A 19,488-nucleotide genomic window follows, 5' to 3' on the forward strand; every position below is an offset into this window, starting at 1 on the left:
TCCGGATTCTCTGAGCCTTAAAAACATTCCATACCTGCAGTGAACGACTGTCGATTTGGACATTTCGGTTCGGATGAGATCAGTTCGGACCACGGAGACGAAATCGATGAGTTGGGTTGTTGTGTTTGGCACACCATGGTCAGGCCAGCATTGGAAGTGATATTGAGATACTTGTCGAGTTTCTGTAAATTGACTCTAAACAGAGAAAATGCCAGATATTGGTGAGTACATAAATTCACTGACATTCATTCATCAGAATCACCCAGATGGTCCTTCAAGCAAACCTATCCGATGAGAAATTCAGGGAATAAGTCAGAGAAGCAGAATATTATCACAGAAGATTATTTATTTTTTGTATACACCGTCGAGGCTCGTACGAGAGCTAACACACAAAATGTACAACAGGAGGGGTGGGAGAGGGAAATAAAAAAACAATGTGGAACAGAGACACGAGATCTGTGGATGGGAGAGCGAATACAAGATGGACGTTACAGGGACTTTCAGGAAGGAAAACAGGGAATTTGAAGGAGGTGGGATGAGGGTGGATAAGCGGGGGTAGACAAGATCATGGTTTTTGGATGGTGGGAGATAAGAGGTGGTGGTGCACAGCTGTTTTGAAGACCTGGAGGGAAGAATGGGATTGAAGAGAGTGTGGGAGTTTGTTCGAAATGTGGGGAAAAAAAACAAGGGGAATGAAAGAGTGAAGGTGAGCAGTGATTAGTGATTTTGGTAGTTTTACCAGAAGGGGGTTGTTGGTGGACATTGAGCGCCCTGTGGAAATGTGGTGGGGACAAATCGCAGACAGAGCAGCAGGGGGGGGGGGACGAGGCCATAGAGGAGATGGTAAAAGCACAAGGATCACCGACCTGCCTGCGGTGATTGAGTGAGAGACCCAAAGACTCAGCCTCATCGTGGGAGATACCAATGATCCGAAATGCTTTGGTTTCCACAAGCAGGAGAGCAGAAGCAGCATATCCAGGGTAGAGTGACCTGGTCTGAAACCAAATTGAAGATCGGAAATCAAGCCATTGGTGATGAGGAAGGATTTGATATGTGAAGCGATGATGGATTCCATGACCTTGCTGATGATTGGAAGAAGGGTGATTTGTCTGGAGTTGCAGGGATCTGTTTTTGCACCTTATTATGCAGGGCAGTGATGTTTGCTGATTTTCAAGTAGATGACAGATGACCTTCAGCAAATGAGAGGGTGACTAGAACAGAGAGAGGGTGAGCAAGAGCAGAAGAGCCGGTTTTTAGGACACGTGGGCTGATGCCGTCTGGACCGGTTGCAGAATCTGAGTCGAGGTTTGACAGCAAGCTCTCCACCTTGTCAGGAGAAAAGGACACAGAGTCCAGGGACAGTTGGGTGCGACTGGGTAAGGTGGGTAGAGAAAGTGATGGGTTTTGGACACAAGATTTAGCTGCAAACACCGAGTTTAGGTATTCAGCTTTTTCACATGCGGTATCAGCAGTGCTGCCATTTGAGGTAAGGGAGGGGATGGAGGGGGAACATACACCAGAAACAGATTTGATTAGACGCCACCAGGATTTTGAGGAGGGAGAGAGGTTTGAGAGTTCAGACTTGAGATGAGAAAGATGTTGTTTTCTGGCTCTCCTGAGGGTAGATACACACTAGTTACCAACTTTATGGAAGGAACTGAGATTACCTTCAGTTGGGTTTGCTTTCCATGAGGTGAAGGGAAGTTGTTTCAGGACAACTGCCTCGCCACAAGCTTCAGTGAACCAAGGGTGGGAGGAAGGGTAGGACAACTGAAGACGAGAGGGGATAAATCTGTGCACGAGGGAGAGCAAGTTTCTTTGAAAGAATTCGCAGGATGAGTTGATGTTGGAGAAAGTAGTGATGAGAGACCAGTCTGGAAGTTTGAGGGCTGCTCGGAGACCCTGCCAGTTGGCTTGAGTGAAATGCCAGACTCGATGGCGCTGAGGTGGTTCTCTGATAACAGCCAGAGAGTTGTTCACTTTGACAAGGAGGTGGTCAGAAGAACCGATTGGAGCGGAGGAAGAACAGCAGATATTTTCTGGAAAATTGGTCAAAATCAGATCCAGAAGAGATGAAGCACCGTTGGTTGACATCTGGGTCGGAGAGGTGACCAATTGAGTCAGTCCCAATGAGTCGCAGACATCTTTTGCTGAACTGCCATGGCAGGTGAGAGAGGGACCCACACCCAGACAACTTGTGTGATGACAATAATTGCTGTCACCATATGTGAGGAAGAGACAGATGGGATGAGAAGATAGAAGTTGGTTCATGTTTTCGGATAGTGAGGTGCAAATGGAGTCATCACTGTTTGGTGGACGGTACAGTACACATATAAACATGAGGTGGGAGTGGAGGGGAAGCCGTAGCCAGTGGTATTCCTGGGGGTGTGTGGGAGTGAGGGCAGTGCATGGAGAGTGAGGAATAGAGTCTTTGATGAAGAGAGCAACACCTCCACCAGGACGAGGCTCAGGTCTGTCATACCGGAGGAGGGAGTAACCATGGAGAGATACTTGGGAGTCAGAGATGGCTTGAGGGAGGAAAGTTTTTGCTAAAGGCGCTGTCACACCTTGACGATTTAGCCAGCGTATGCCGACATGAAAAATTTGTCTAAAACGCTGGCACACGTCGAATACGTTGTGGGTAAGTTTTGTATACGTTAAGAGCACGCTGAAAAACACTGCCATACGTCATAGTATGCTGGCTTTCATCGTTGTACTTTGCGGTTGTCCTCAAATTTTAGCATGCTTGAAATTTTACGACGTATGCCAACATATGACTCACACGTTCCGCTACACTGGCCATAAGTTGTAGGCACGTTATGCGATCGTTGACACACGTTACTTGTAAGTTACTCATAAGTCGAAACACATCGACACACGTTACTTGTAAGTTACTCAGAAGTCGAAACACGTCGAGGTAATGATTAGTGTACCCGAAACTTATTTATAACCTACGAGTAATGTGTTGTAGGCATGTTACACGATCGTTGACACACGTCGAGGCACGTTACTTGCAAGTTACTCATAAGTTGAAACACGTCGAGGTAATGCTTAGCGTACCCAAAACTTATTTATAACGTATGAGTAACATGCTTTGAACTTATGTGTAACGCACCTCCAACGCATATTGACGTATGTAGATGTATTTGATTGACGTCTTCCGGACGACCACAGAACTTAGTGAACGTGTTTCTAATTTACAGCTACCATATAATGGCGTATTGGCAGCGTTTTTTTTTTTTAAAAACAACAATAACTTCCGATATTTCGTCACGTGCCGTTACGTCACGTCCGATTGCCTCTTCAGTTTGCTCACGTCTTATTCTTAGTTCCTCCTCTGTGAATATTTTCTGTTTGAGGATATTGTCACGTCGACGTCGAAACTTAAAAGCAAATGTCGGAATATATTTTAAAATTCGTGATAGACTAAAAAAAAACAAAAAAAACAACTTCAGATATTTCGTCACGTGCCTTCACAGAGCCAAGGAGAAAAATAGAAAATGTGCCTTGATGAAGAAAATAAGTTCCGGGAATGCTAAACATTACCTCGACGTGTTTCGACTTATGAGTAACTTACAAGTAACGTGTGTCGACGTGTGTCAACGATCGTGTAACGTGCCTATAACTTATTCCCAGCGTAGCGGAACGTGTGAGCCATACGGCGAGTACGTCGCAAAATTTTCAGCATGCTTGAAATTTCACGACGTACGAGACGTACCACGAAATATGACAGCGTACTTCATCGTTTTTCAGCGTGCTCTTAACGTATACACAACTTACCCATACCGTATTCGACGTGTGCCAGCTTGGTTCGGCAAATTTTTCATAGGTCGGCATGCGCTGGCTAAATCTTCAAGGTGTGACTGCGTGGTTGACACTTTCAATTTTCAGGCGGTTATGATTTAAATGGGCGTGCGGCAGGTTTTTAACAGGCTACGCCACAAGTTCGTCGGCGATACGTTTAGCGCGCTATGACTAAGATAAACTATCGTTGGGCATAGGTAGTGAACGCTGACAACAGGCTAAGCATTCGTTGGTATAAGTTATCTATAAGACAACGAAACGTTCTGTGCCCATTACTAATATGTTATGCATACGACCAACACGTTATGAATATGACCAAAACTTAAAAAAAAAAACCATCAAAATTTCAGCGTACGCCAACGTTTTACATACATTTTTATACGTTGCCATTGCTGGCTAAATCGTCAAGGTGTGACAGCGCCTTGAGCAGATAATGTCTGGTTTGTCAGTGGCAACCTGTATGAAAAGATCTGTAAGGTTTGAGCGAAGGCCCCGGATGTTTGAGGTCCACATTGTTAATGAAGAGGGAGGGGGAGGAAGTTGTGGGTGCAGGGGAGGGCAGGGGGTAGGGCAGGACGAGGGAGGGGGGGTAAGGAGAGCTGTTGAAAGAGTGTGGGCGATTGCAGAATAGCTCGGGGAGAGGGCCGGATGAGGAGGACAAAAGGCCCAGTGGTGATGGGTTGAGGTACAGTGGGGAGTAATAAGAGAGGGGGCAGAGGGCAGTCGAAGATTGGAAGAGATGGAATGATGAGATGGAAGAGAGAGAGAGGGTGGGGGAAGGAGGGATCTTTTTTGGATGTGAGGTGCGGGGCCAATTTTGGGAAGGGGGAGTGAGGGGGAAGATTGCAGGGAGCAGGGTGAGATGCGAGAGTTTAGGGAGAAAGGTGAGTGGGGAGTTTTTGTGAAAGGTGAGAGGGAAGCTTGGAGTGGAAAGCGTGTGAAGGTTGCTTTGAGGGGGAGGGGAGACGACGAGAGCAGGCACGGCCAAGGTGCAGGAGGGCGATGGGAGAGGTGAGGAGAGGGTAAGGATGAGGCTTGGTAGAGCTTTGGTGAAGAAGGGAGCGGGTAAGGGGAGGTACAAGATTTGAGGGGTTGGGAAGAGGGGGAGGTGTGATGAGAGGAAGGAAGGAGCATGTTTGTGATGATGAGTGTACTGATTGAGAGAGTGAGATATCTGTGAGGTTACAATGGAGCCCACAGATGTTAGAACACCACACACTTTGGGACAACAGAGGAGGAGCTGATACTGAAGCAGAAGACAGTTAAGAGGTGCTAAGAGCAGAGGTAGGATGAGGGGCAAGATGGGAGGGGTAACGAGAGGGGATAACAGGTGAGGTGTTAGGTGGAGGTGGAGGTAAGGAGGTGGGGTGAATTGGCACTGAAGTTGAAAAAAAGGACGATTGATGGAACATGAACATACTTTGCAAACTTGGAGTTTTAAATTAAGAGCATGGAGAAAAGAAACGTTATAGTGGGACGTTTTAGACACGGGATGAAGGAAAGGTCGAATTGAAAACTGTCTTCAAAAGAAGAAGAAGAAGAAGAAGAAGAAGAATTAGCAGAAGAAGAAGTAAAAGAAAAATAAGAAGAAGAGCAGTGAATTATGATACAATACCGAGAACCACACATGTGAAAGGGGAAGTTGTAAGAAGATAATAATAATAATGTACAGGTACAGTTTGTATTCACCCCCTACCAATAACACCCATTTACATGAATGATGTAGAAATAATTTTTCCAAATGAACTTTTGCTGCTTATACACTGTTTGGGTTTGTTGTGTCAGATTTTCATTGCGTTACATTACGGAACCAAGCGTTACATTACATAATCAAACGTTACATTACATAATGAAACGTTACATTACATAATCAAGCATTACATTACATAATCAAGCGTTACATTACATAATCAAGCGTTACATTACATAATCAAGCGTTACATTACAATTTAAAGCGTTGCAAGACATAATCAAGAGTTACATTACATAATCAAGTGTTACATTACATAATCAAGCATTGCATTACATAATCAAGCGTTACATTACATAATCAAGCGTTTCATGACGTAATCAAGCATTACATGATGTAATCAAGTGTTACATTATGTAATCAAGTGTTGCATTACACAATCAAGCGTTACATTACACAATCAAACGTTACATTAAACAATCAAGTGTTACATTACGTAATCAAGCATTACATTATGTAATCAAGCATCACCTTGCATAATCAAGCGTTGCATTACATAATCAAGCGTTACATTACGTAATCAAGCACATTACATAAGCAAGCGTTACATTACATAATCAAGCGTGACATTACATTATCAAGCGTTACATTATGTAATCAAGCACTACATTACGTAATCAAGCGTTGCATTACATAATCAAGCGTTACATTATGTAATCAAGCATTACATTACGTAATCAAGTGTTACATTACCGAATCAAGCATTACATTACGTAATCAAGCGTTACATTACCTAATCAAGCATTACATTACGTAATCAAGAATTACATTACGTAATCAAGCGTTACATTACCGAATCAAGCATTACATTACGTAATCAAGCGTTACATTACGTAATCAAGCGTTACATTACCTAATCAAGCATTACATTACGTAATCAAGAATTACATTACGTAATCAAGCGTTACATTACCGAATCAAGCATTACATTACGTAATCAAGCATTACATTACGTAATCAAGAATTACATTACGTAATCAAGCATCACCTTGCATAATCAAGCGTACTCTTCCGGCTGTGGAAATTCGCAATACACCATAAAGGGTCCTTCGATCAGTTATGACGCTAAGTTTATGTGCAGATAGGTCCCCACCATTGTTTAAAGGGTTTTCTTCGTGTTCACTGGGCTGCGACTCTTTGAGATAGCCGTTTTTCTTTATCTATCGAGATTTTGAGCAACCATTGCAACAAACCTCCACACAAACAACCGCCACCACCAACTATGCCACAACGCCAACCACGCTCACACCACCCTCACAACAATCACCACCATCTTCGCCACTACGCCCGCTTACGAATGCTATCCTCCGTGGACCACGGTAAGACGGTTTACGCGTCGGAAACCGTCTGAGAAGGATTGACAGAACAAAAGCTCTTGTGAAGTCTGTGGGGTTTTTCCCGCCTGTTTTCCCCATGCTTGGTGTGAAGGAAAGGGGAGGGCAGCTCGCCCCCGATTGGTGGATGCACGGCGTGAGGCGGTCGGGGTGAGGTAACGCCCCTTTTCGGGAACCTTCTCGAAGGGAGGCGGAGCCGAAAACGGGGAGGAGCGAAGGGCAGAGCCCCGCACAATATAAGGCGGACATGACGCAGGGCTCGCTCTCTCTCTTGGTGGTCGGGGTCAAGCTCTCTCTTGGTGGTCGAGGTCAAGTCCTTTTTTTGGTCTGGGTCGTCGACGTCATCCTCTCTGTCGGGGTCGTGCTGGATCTCTCTCTTTTCTTTCTTTGTCATCGAGGTCGAGTTCTCTCTCCCTCCCTCTCGTCTTGGCATTGGGCGACCTGTCGGTGAAGGCGCGGGCCGGTGGCGAGTCGGGGCGACGCCTCGGAAACGCGGACGGGAGGCGCCGCAGGCGGTCTGTGGTGGACCTGCGCGTGCGGACGAGGAGAGGGCCGGAGAGGGTTCACCGGCCTCAGAAGGGAGGTTTTCTTTTCTTTGGGCTTTTGTATGTGTGTTTGTGGCGCCAGTCCATGAAGTAAACCTGTTTAAGTGCCTGTACATTTAATGCTATAGTCGGTCGCAACGTTGTGTAATTGAGTGTTACATTGTGTAATTGAGCATTACGTTGTGTAGTTGAGCGTGAGTTTGTGTAATGGAGCGTCAGGTTGGGAAATCAAGCGTTAGGTTGTGTAATCGAGTGTTACGCTATGTAACCGAGCGTTAGGTTGTGTAATTCGAGCGTTAGGGTGCGTAATCGAGTGTTAGATTGTGTCATCGAGCGTTACCTTGTGTAATGGAGCATTATGTTACGTAATTGAGCATTACGTCATGTCATCAGGTGTTACGTTACATAATTGAGCGTTACGTTATGTACTTGAGCATTACATTATGTAATCGGGCATTACTTGGTTGCATTACGTAACCAAGCATTTAGTTACATTACGTTATCAAGTGTTGCATAACCAAGCATTACATTACGTTACGTAATCAAGAGTTGCGTTACATTACATAATGAAGACGTTACGTTGTGTCAAGTCATCAAAGTTACGTTATGTAAATGACTAACAAAAATAGCATTATGTTGTTTTTGAACAGCCACATGTTGGAGTTAAACAATCTGTGACCGTGTGACAAATGAGCTCGTTCTGATATAACTGTGGTGGAAGCTGCCATGGATTAGAGATGTTGAGTTAATTTTTTTAATAGCGCATTAAATGTGGGTTTACCACTCGTGCGTTCATCTTTTAAGAATGCTTTAACCGGATCGCCCCGTTACCCGATTTTATTGCACATTGTGACCACAGTGCGGTCATTCTATTTCCTTCATGAGAGATTGCTTCTGTATCCATCTTGTCAACCCTGTATGTCTTCTCCTACCGTGCATTCTTTCCCACATCCCATATTTGTCCAAGTCTCGGTGTCTCGGTGTTTCTGTGTCTGTGTCTGTGTCTCTGTCTCTCTGTGAGTGTCTTTCTCTCTCTGTCAAAATCTCTCTCTCTCTCGCTCTCTGTCTCTGTCTCTGTCTCTGTCTCTGTCTCTGTCTCTGTCTCTGTCTCTGTCTCTGTCTCTGTCTCTGTCTCTGTCTCTGTCTCTCTGTCTCTCTGTCTCTCTGTCTCTCTGTCTCTCTGTCTCTCTGTCTCTCTGTCTCTCTGTCTCTCTGTCTCTCTGTCTCTCTGTCTCTCTGTCTCTCTCTCTCTCTCTCTCTCTCTCTCTCTCTCTCTCTCTCTCTCTCTCTCTCTCTCTCTCTGTCTCTCTCTCTCTCTCTCTCTCTCTCTCTCTCTCTCTCTCTCTCTCTCTCTCTCTCTCTCTCTCTCTCTCTCTCCCTCTCTCTCTCTCTCTCACTATTTTGTCCCTTAACCTGTACTGTTCCTTTTGTTCTAGCTCCCCCAGGAGCTTCGACTTTCTATACAGAAAAAGATTACTCTTCTGACAATTCATGACAAAACAAAACTCTTCCCTTAGTTCTCTCCTACATACATGCCACAAACCTAACTTCAGGTTCTGGCACTCCCTTTACCATCGCTCTTGGGACAGTGTCATAAGACAATCCTAAAACCATTTCACCTTTCATCTCCAACCTCTTCTTCACAAATTGTCTCAACTTAAACATCCCAACACTAGTCCCTTCACCATTTCAAGCCCTTGGTATTCTCCGCTTATCTCCAGCTCCCACTTTTCCTTTTCCTTCCGTCAGGAATCCTCCTTCGTAACTCCATGATATGACTTACAAGCGTGATGCCTCGGTACCTCCCCATATCTTGTACGTCTCCCTTCCTCTTCCAGATTGGAACAATTAGACCAGTCTGCCACTCCTCCGGAAACATCTTCTTTCATACATACATTCACCAACCTCTTCATCCAACTGACTCCAACTCCTTCCACCGCAATTAACATCTTCACATGGATTTCATCAACGCCCAGTGTCCTCCCCTTCTTCATCTTTTCCAACACTGTTCACATTGCCTCCTCCATAATCTCCACGACTTCCACATTCACCTTTACATAGTTCTTTGCACTCCCACCACTTGTCAAGTTTTGGGGCCCAGGCTTTTAACATCCTTCATCTTCTACATGTGCACAGCAAACACCATAGGGTTGTGATGGCTTATGACATGTTCTCCCGCCACCGCCTTGCAGTCCTTCGTTCTCCACAGCTTCATGATCAATAAATCCAATTTTGTATTCAGATATATTAAAATATATTATTGTAATAATAGAAACACCCTGTCATGACAGATATAATGTGACATCCACTCGAAAAAATATAACTTATGGAAAGAGTTAAATCCCAACACACACACACACACACACACACACACACACACACACACACACACACACACACACACACACACACACACACACACACACACACACACACACACACACACACGTTTAGTGTTCCAATCTGAATCCATCACATGTTGGTTTTAACCCTCTGAACACCAAACGATGTCCTTCATTTACGTGTCTCCAGGATCCCCATTATCTTACGTTGCGGACTTCCAAGGCACGAACGATCCAATGCTCCACGTTATCTTCTCGTAGTAGGGAGATGATAAATTTCCCGTAGTTGTGCGGTTGCTTGTCATCTGGCCAGTATTGCTCACATTTTGGCTGTCAGAGAAAATGCATGGATGAGGTGAGGACGTCGGGATTTGCGAGTCAGAAAAATGATGGGGAGCAAAGTGTCATTCAACATAACATGGAAACCATAGAAACGGATCAATCTTTGTAACCGTGTCGGCTTTGTTCAGACTTACCCGACCGGCCTCCACGCACTGGGCCAGCATGACGATGGTGCTAACTTTCTGTTCCCAGACCATACGCCAGAAATCCACAACGGTGCTGGGAAGAGGACCCTGAGAAGCAATGAACTCCTTCTGAGAAGAGAATCCCTGCAGAGATATCAGAAAGCATCACTTTACAGTCTTTCACATCATTATTTTTAAGGCTGGAGGGGAACATATTGGAGAGGACTATGACTGCAGCCTCGTTTAATCACATCATAACATTTCCATATCTGCTTGGCTGCTGATGTGATAAATGAGTAACTTTTTAATCTCATCAATGGTCAAGGAAGAAGTGAATGATGGTGAAGAGCACAAGGCAATCTCAATCAAGGTAATATCACAAGTGAGAAAAAGTGGGACAAAGAGGAGGATGTGAGCAGGAAGTTGAGATTTAAGAAGGTTTACATATGACATGGACAGCAGGGTGGGAGCAAAGAAAAAAAAAGAGAACGAGGAAGAAGTCTCAAAATGAGACTGGAGAGTACTATGACTCCATTAACCTGCCTGCTTTAAAACATGAAAAGGCCTTTGACTTCTCATTTGGCTTCCAGCCCTGGGTTGCTCCACGTGTAGGCCGGATCTACAACTCTTCCTTACACCTGAATCAAAGTTCAGTTTTCCGAATCGGATCCGTCATGTTTTTCTGTTATATTTTCATCCCTGTGTGTTGTTTGTATTTTCATTAAAATGTTTCCGTGACACCTTGTACCTCGTTATCATTGTTGTTGAATTGGTTTGCTTTTTTTGTGTAGCCTCGGCCTACTCGGATAGCCAGGAACTAATTGTCTCACTTCTGAGGTCGTTTTGTCGTCCTGTCTCTTATTTTTTTTAATTCCAAAAATTTTGCCCTTTCTGCATTTTCAATGTTATCCTATTCCCCCTCATTTCATAGTTGCAATTTACATCAATAACTGAATTTCTCACTGTCTGTGTACCGATCCTACACCTCCCAACCCCCAAGAGTACCTTTTAACCCACTCATCCCAACTCGCTCTTCCTCATATGTGGCAATTTCAATTGTCACCGTGCAAATTGGCTGAGTGTTGGTACCTCTCTCGCACGCCATGGCACTTCAACAAAGGACTTCTGTGACTCAATGGGTTTGACTCGATCCGTAAACTTTCCAACCCGGATTTCTCCTAATGGCAAATCCCCTCTTCCTGACTTGGTGATAACATACATTCCCACAAATGTCTCCTGGTCTTTCTCTGCTCCAACTGGTTCATTTGATCATGTGCTTGTGAAAGTCAACAACTCGCTGGTTATACCCAGAGAGCTACCTCATTGCCAGTGAGTCTGCCATTTCACTCAGGAAGATTGGCAGGAACTCTCAGGAGAGACAGAAAACAACATCTGTCCAACGTCAAGATTGGATTCTCAAACTTCAAATGAAACCACAACTGACTCTGTTCCTGAGAAGGCTGAAGGCCTCAATTTTGTGTTTGCTTCCAAATTTTCAAAACAGTTCACCACCCCAACCTCTCAGTCTCTGTACCGACCATTCCCTGTCGTACCCAACTGCTCCGAGACTCTGTGTCTTTCACACCTGAGAAGGTGTAGAAGGTTCTTTTATCCCTCGACTCCGACTCTGCTACCGGACCAGATGCCATCAGTTTATGTGTCCTAAAAGCCTGATCTGCTGCTCTTGCAATCCTCTCTCTGCCCTTTTCACCCTATTATTTGCCCCCAGTCATCTTCCATCTGCTTGGAAATCAAACAACATCACTGCATAAAAAAGGTGCAAAAAGGTGCAAAAACGGATCCCCTTAACTACAGACCTATTACCTTACCTCAAATCATCAGCAAGGTCATGGAATCAATCATTGCAGGTGACATAAAAAAATTCCTTTTCTCCCACAACCTCATCTCAGATCACCAGTTTGGATTCAGATCTGGTCAATCTACATTACACATGCTCCTTCTACTCACCCAACAATGGATCAGAGTCGTCTATCTGGACATATCTCGAGCTTTCGACACAGTCTGGAATCCTGCCTTGCTCTTCAAACTCTCTGCCTGGGGAATCCAAGGAACAAGGATGTTCCACACATGACTCACTGACTTCCTCTACTCTCGTATCCAATGTGTGGTCTCAATTAAATCCTTTGATCTCCTCTCCCTGTCTAAGTTGGTGTGCCCCAAGGCAGTATTCTGGACCCAGTCCATTTTCCTGATCTTCCTTCATCAATAATCTCTCTCTGACTCTCTGGAAAATCCTCTTTATCGACTTGATGATGACTCCACCCTCTGCCGTTACATCCCTCATCCTTCAGACAGGCAGGAAGCAGCCTCTTCCCTTTCTTCAGACCTTGATATCAACACAAGCTGGTCAAACACTTGGAATATGTATTTCAATCCTGACAAATCTCACTACCTCTCTCCAAAAGGACCATCTAGAAAACCTCCTCTCGACATTTTCAACAATCTTCTTGAGGAAGTTCAGCCATTCAAGCTCCTCGGTTTCAGTTCCAGCCATAATCTTTCTTGGGCAAACCACATTTCAAAGGTGGCCTCCAAAGCCAGCCACTGACTTCTACAAAGTCCTTCCTTGGCACACCTGAACTCCTATCCACCTGCAAGGCCTTCATCCACAGCTTGATGGAGTACTGCTCTCCTCTTTGGGATAGCTCGCCTGCTTCACATCTTGTTCAGCTTGAGGCTGTGGAAAGCAAGGCCTTTAAGATTATTGGAATCTCCTGTGATGAAGCTGAGTCGATGGATGTATCACTTTACCATGACAGACAGGTTGGTTGTGTCTGTCTGTCTGTCTGTCTGTCTGTCTGTCTGTCTGTCTGTCTGTCTGTCTGTCTGTCTGTCTGTCTGTCTGTCTGTCTGTCTCTCTCTCTCTCTCTCTCTCTCTCTCTCTCTCTCTCTCTCTCTCTCTCTCTCTCTCTCTCTCTCTCTCTCTCTCTCTCTCTCTCTCTCTCTCTCTCTCTCGCATCCTCTGCTATTTCCATGCTTTTTGGAAAGATCTGGGGGAAAGGTATAAAACAATTTCTGGAGTGTTGAGAGTTCCCAAGAGTGCAATGAGCTCCATCATGAGGAAATGGAAATAATATGTAACTACCCACACTCTTCCTCGAGCTGGCCGTCTAACCAAACTGAGCAACCAGGCAAGAAGTACCTTGGTCAAGGGCAAGAAGGACCCAAGAACCCAATGACCACTCTGACAGAACTACAGAGTTTCTTGGCTGAGATGGGAGAACCTGCCAGAACAACAATCTCTGCAGCACTTCACAAATCTCGGCTTCATGGAAGAGTGGCCAAATAGAAGCCACTCCTGAGAAAAAGTCACATGACAGCATGCCTGGAGTTTGCAAAAAGAGAACGTGAAAGACTCTGAGAGCACGAGGCAAAAGATTCCGTGGTCTGATGAGATGAAAATTTAACTCTTCGGCCTGAATGCAAAGCGCGACATCTGGCAGAAAATGAGCACAGCTCATCGCCCATCTAACACCATCCCCACCGTGAAGCATGGTGGACGCAGCATCATGCTCTGGGGATGCTTTTCAGCGGCAGGGCATGGAAGACTTTGTGAGGATCGAGGGAATAATTAATGGAGCCAAATACAGAAAAATCCTTGAGGAGAACCTGCTTCAGAGTGCAAAAAAACCTGAGACTGCAGCGAAGATTTACGTTCCAACAGGACAATGACCCCAAGCATACAGCCAAAGCAACACTGGAATGGCTTCAGATCAAGAATGTGAAAGTCCTTGAGTGGCCCAGCAAAAGGCCAAACTTGAATCCCACCGAGAATCTGTGGAAAGACTTGAAAATTGCTGTTCACCGACACTCCCCATCCAACTTGACAGAGCTTGAGTAAATCTGCAAGGAAGAATGGGAGAAAATCCCCAAATCCAGATGTGCAAAGCTGATACAGACATACCCACGAAGACTCAAAGCTGTCATCGCTGCCAAAGGCTCTTCTACACTATATTGACTCAGGGGGTAGAATACTTATTGACACAAAACATTTCAGCTTTTCATTCTGAATTAACTTATAAAAATTTCTGAAAACATGTCTTCACTTTGTCATTATGGGGTATTTTGTGTAGATCAGTGACAAAAGTCAAGGGGTGTGAATACTTCATGCAAGACAAGGAAATGAAGAAACTATTTTTGTGTGTGTCAGTGTAAGTATGCCCATGAGTTGTAAAATGGGGAATGTCAAAAGACTTGGACTCTGAAGGAAAGTGAAACTGCCCTTTATGAGAAAACAGAATTTAACGCGAATGTGTCGATGGATTTGCCCTCACCGACGTAAGATGTAAACCCAATGTTACGTCTGACCTCAATTTAAGGTCACAGGAAAATCTAAAGGTCAGATCAGGGAAAGAGATAAGTACAAGATGGGGAACATCAGATGCCTCTAACTCAAATTATGGTCTGTAAAATAATTTTGAAAGTGCACATGACCTTTGACCTGTTGAACCCAATGTTGAATCAGTTCATCGTTAAACTTTGACCTGTTGAACCCAATGTTGAATCAGTTCATCGTTAAAGTCTCTACTTGTTCTAAGTTTGGTTGAAATCCCTTCAGTGGTTCATAAGTTAACATGGTAAAAAAAACGCAGACAACGAAAGGATGGACAACCCAAAACCATAATGCTTCCGGCCTTCGGCTGAGGACGCAGAATTATTTGCCATAATAGTTCTGACACCTTACGGTTACCCGATGGTAACTAAATAAAACATACGCCACATGGCTTGGCCTGCTTCCCACTCAGGTTCAGTTTGGATCCAGGAAGGGAAACACTAATGCATTTTTTAAGATTGTAAAAAGAAAATTGTTAAATTTTTCACATGAATTTCTCGAAAAGGAACGAGGGCTTTCTTGGATGTTTCTTGGATGTGTCGAGTTATCTCTCGAGTTTTTCTTGATCTCCTTTGCCGATGACTTTGAGAACCATTTTTTAGGCAACAGCAGTTTTGGTCATTAAATCGCTGCCTGGTTTAGCTTGCTCTTTGCACTGTCAAAGGTTGGCTCGGCCTTTCTCCTGCTTTATCCAAAGACAATACAGTCTTTTACAAGGATCTGTTCTACCTTCTGTACAATTTCATGGCATCATGTCTCCAGTTGTAAGTTCTGAAACTCAAAGAGGTGACTGCTGTGAAACAAGTGTAACTAAAAATAAAAAGTTATTAAACCAATAAAAATGCTGCAGGTATGTGTCAAAAAACAGAACTTCTCACAGCGATGTAGCTTGCATTGATGTAATCTGAAGTTTCTTCATTGTCTTGAACCATCAGGCACACCCGACTGTCATCATCTGCAAAGGAAAATAAGCACATGTGACATGTTCACACCTCAAGGTGGCAAACTTCAGTTGTGGAGATACATTTTGGGGTCAAAAGTGGGTTATGGAAAATGCTGGGATTGAGTTGGTTGATTTAGCATCTCCATCTCCTCCGAAATATCCTAATTACAGCACGGGAACTCAAAGAGCCTCTCCTAATCCTATTGCCTGGATTCTCATGCCGAGACGATGCAGGCGAGTTCCTGGTGTCTCAAAATCAGGTGCTCTCAGCAGATGGAGCTCGTTAGCCTGGGTTGGCAATCTGTCTTGGGGAGGGAAGACAACTCTGAACTCAAAGCCTTGTGGGTTGAGCTCGTTCATCTTGGTCAGCAGTCTCCCATTATTTGTTGTCTTGAAGCAGACTAGTAAGCCACTCCCAGCCTTCTTTGTAATGTGAAGAGCCAAATTTTTGATATAGTCTTGTTTCAGTGCAAGTGGTTGGTTGTTCCATTGGAGGATATTTGGTTTATCATAATATTCATGAACATGAAGCCCCATGTTTTGACAGCCTGAGCCTCTCTACTCTGAAGGGAAGGGTACAGGTTAAAAAGATGCTGCAGGTCATGGCCGCCTGATGGAGCAGGATCCCAAACTCGATGGTAATGCATTGAGAGGCTGATCTATCAGCAGGTGTAAAATGCCCGGATAGCTGTACTGCCATGGACGTGCATGGATGGTGGCAGTGCCTTGTGCGTGACATGTCGATTGCGAAACAAATATTCCTTCTCCCTCTATATTTTCCATCATTATGATTATTCCATCCAATGAGACGTGTTCTCAACATGTATTCTGAGTCTTGACACCAAGGGTACCTAGGTATAAGCCGCTAAGTATCTGCTACACACTAATATCGGGGGGGGGGGGGGGTTTGTGACAATTTCTCTGCCATACAATCCTTCTTGAAATTGAAGTCTTCGGATCTGCTTGCTCTTTTTGAAACTAGTCTCCACACTGAGGAGTTATCTGAATCTTTTGTAGTGCCCGGCTACATCCTGCATAGACTTGATTTTCCACCTTCTCATTGTTTGTGTATTGATTAAAAAGGCCTCTCTAGTAGTTGGATTGGGGTCTCCCTTGAGGATATTACAAAAGAGTTGATGTGCTTTCACCGAGCACTCTTTCATTCCACTGGCTACCAATATTTTTTATCGATCTCCATCATCACCCAATTGTGCTAGTTTTGATGCCATCACCGATCGTATTGATTTGGCGCTGTCTCGACGTCCAACTGCTGACATTATGGTCATTGGAGACTTTAATGTTCATCACAATGAATGGTTAGTTCACTTTCAATATGGTCTGACACCCTGCCATGCTCATCAAACTCTCTTCCTATGGTATCTAAGGACATCTCCACTCATGGCTCGTGGACTTCTTCTCCTGTCGCAGTCAACGTGTGGCTCTAAATGGAATTCTCTCATCCCCTCTTCCTGTCCAGGCAGGAGTTCCTCAAGGCAGCATTCTGGGCCCTGTGCTTTTTCTGATTTTCATCAATGATCTCAGACTCTGGAAAATCCTCTTTATCTCTTTGCTGATGCCTCCATCCTCTGCTGTACAATCTCTCATCCCTCTGATCGGCAGGCAATAGCCTCTTCACACTCTGCAGATCTGGATAAAATCACAAGCAGGTCAAACACTTGCAATACGTCTTTCAATCCTGACAAATTGCACACCCTCACCTTGTCTCTCCAAAAGGACCGTTGAGAAAACCCAATCTATTTTCTCAACAATCCTTTTGATGAAGTCCTTTCATTCGAGCTTTTAGAGCTCACTATCTGCCATGATTTTTCCTGGGAAAACCACAACTCCAAGCTGGCCTCCAATGCCAGTCACCAACTGGGCATCCTACGTCATGCAAAGTCCATCCTTGGCACACCCAAACTTCCAACCATTTACAAAGCATTCCTACACAGTCTGATGGAGTACTCTGCCCCCCTCAGGGGTGGTGCTCCTGCCTCACACCTTGCTCGATTTCACGCTTTGGAAACCAAGGGTTTTAGGATCATTGGTATCTCCCACGATGAAGTTGAGTCTTTGGATCTTTCACTCTCTCACTGTAGGCAGGTCGGTGGTCTTTCTGTCTACTACCATCTCCTCTTCGGCCTTCTCCCCTCCTGCTATGTCTGTGATCTGTCCCCCCCCCCCAAATATTTCCTCAGGGTGCTCAAGGTCTGCCAAAAAACCCCTTCTGGTGAAAATATCAAAATCAAGAATCACTGCTCACCGTCACTCTTTTATTCCTCGTTTTTCCCGCCTCTGAAACAAACTTCCACACTCTCTTCAATCCCACTCCTCCCTCCGGGTCTTCAAAACAGCTGTTCACCACTATCTCATATCTTCCCCCATCCAAAACCCTAATCTTTTCTACCCCCGTTAATCCAGCCCAAACCCACCTCCTACAAATTCCCTGTTTTCTTTCCAGAATGTCCCTGTCGTACTATCTTGGTTACCCCCATGTACCCCACCCCATCCCTCTCCCTTCCACAGATATCCTATTGTCTTTGTTCCCCGCCACTTTGTGCTTCCCTCTCCCACCCCTCTTGTCTCCTGCTCCGCTTGTTTTGTGTTTTTGTGTGTTAGCCCTAAGATGAGCCTCGACATGGTAAACAAAAAAAACAACAAAGGACTGAACTGTGACTCCATGAGTTTCACCTTTCAGTAAAATTTCCGACAAAGATTTCTTCCAATGGCACATCCTCCCTTCTGGACTTGATTATGACTAATTTTTTTGCAGATGTCTCCTGTTCCTCTTTTGCTCCAATTGGTTCTTCTGATCATGTGCTTATGAAGGTCAACATCTCTGTCTATCGTCAGAGAGCTGCTTCAGTGCCATATAGTCTGGCAGGTCATACAAGCTGTCTGGCAAGGACTGCAAGCAGTCCTCTCATACCAACACTGGTCCTTTAATTCCACCTCTCCTGTCATGAATACTGCCTGCGGTTACTTCCACACAAGTTTGCTTTCCTTATGTACAGACTTGTGCCTGTCATCATACCTATCCTCCTGCCCCTGGTACACATAATTATGTGGTGAGGCAGTTGCTGTCAAACAAATTGCCTTCTCCTTCTGGAAGGCAAATGCACCCGAAGGCAACCTCAGGTCATTCCACAAAGCCTACAACAAGTGTGTGTCTACCCTCAAAAGAGCCAGAACACAACATCTGTCCAATCTTAAAAATGAACGTTCAAACTTGTCTCCCTCCTTTAAAACCTGGTAGTGCTTTGTCAAGTCCGTCTCTCGAGGATGCTCCCCCACCATCCCTTCCCTCACTTCAAATGGCACTCCAGCCGACTCCGCTCGTGAGAAGGCCGAATGTCTCAATTCTTTGTTTGCTTCAAAATCTTGTGTACTGAACCCACCTCTCCTTCCACCGACCCGACCCTCTCATACCAAACTGGTCCTGGATACAGTGTCTTTCTCACTTGAGAAAATGGAGTGGTTTCTGGGAAACCTTGACTGTGATTCTGCGACAGGCCCAGATGGCATCAGCGTTCATGTCCTAAAAACCTGCTCTGCTGCTGTTGCTCATACTCTTTCTGCTCTGTTCACTCAACCATTACCACCGCCACCAAAGGTGGACGCTGGTTAGGTTTTCACCGCTGTTTGTTTGTCTGTCGCAGGATATCTCAAAATGTTATGGATGTATACTACACATCGAGGAACCATGTCTCCTCCTCACTATGTCTAGGCCAGTGCCACTTTCAATTGGGACCAAGATAGTGTGATTAACTGGGGAAATTACTGGCTCATTACCTTCAACCAAAAAAAAAATCCCACTTGTTGTCTGTGTCTAGTTCAAAATCACCTTGTTTTCCAACCCTGTGTACAGATTATTCACCTTGACCAGAACTTCCTGTTATCCATCTGCTTGCATTGGATATCAGCTCATGCCTCATGAGCTGGGAAAAGT

The 19,488-nt window shown here is 44.7% G+C and overlaps 1 protein-coding gene across 1 annotated transcript in view; it reads right to left on the minus strand.

Annotated features, from left to right (window-relative positions):
- Window positions 1-6: 6 nt before the first annotated feature.
- Window positions 7-19,488, minus strand: part of LOC147010268 (receptor-type tyrosine-protein phosphatase H-like) — a gene marked incomplete at its 3' end in the record, with an annotated part of 72,570 nt that continues 53,088 nt past the window's right edge. The window contains exons 12-15 of the mRNA XM_085862375.1: window positions 15,475-15,551; window positions 10,252-10,386; window positions 9,983-10,105; window positions 7-195 (exon numbers count right to left, since the gene is read on the minus strand). Coding sequence (XP_085718501.1) covers window positions 7-195; window positions 9,983-10,105; window positions 10,252-10,386; window positions 15,475-15,551 — 524 coding nt within the window. The remainder of the gene's footprint in view (window positions 196-9,982; window positions 10,106-10,251; window positions 10,387-15,474; window positions 15,552-19,488) is intronic.

The sequence above is a fragment of the Eptatretus burgeri genome, chromosome 17 (genome assembly GCF_056783735.1).
Source record: "Eptatretus burgeri isolate ZD-2024b chromosome 17, Ebu_testis_v1, whole genome shotgun sequence".
Taxonomy (NCBI): domain Eukaryota; kingdom Metazoa; phylum Chordata; class Myxini; order Myxiniformes; family Myxinidae; genus Eptatretus; species Eptatretus burgeri.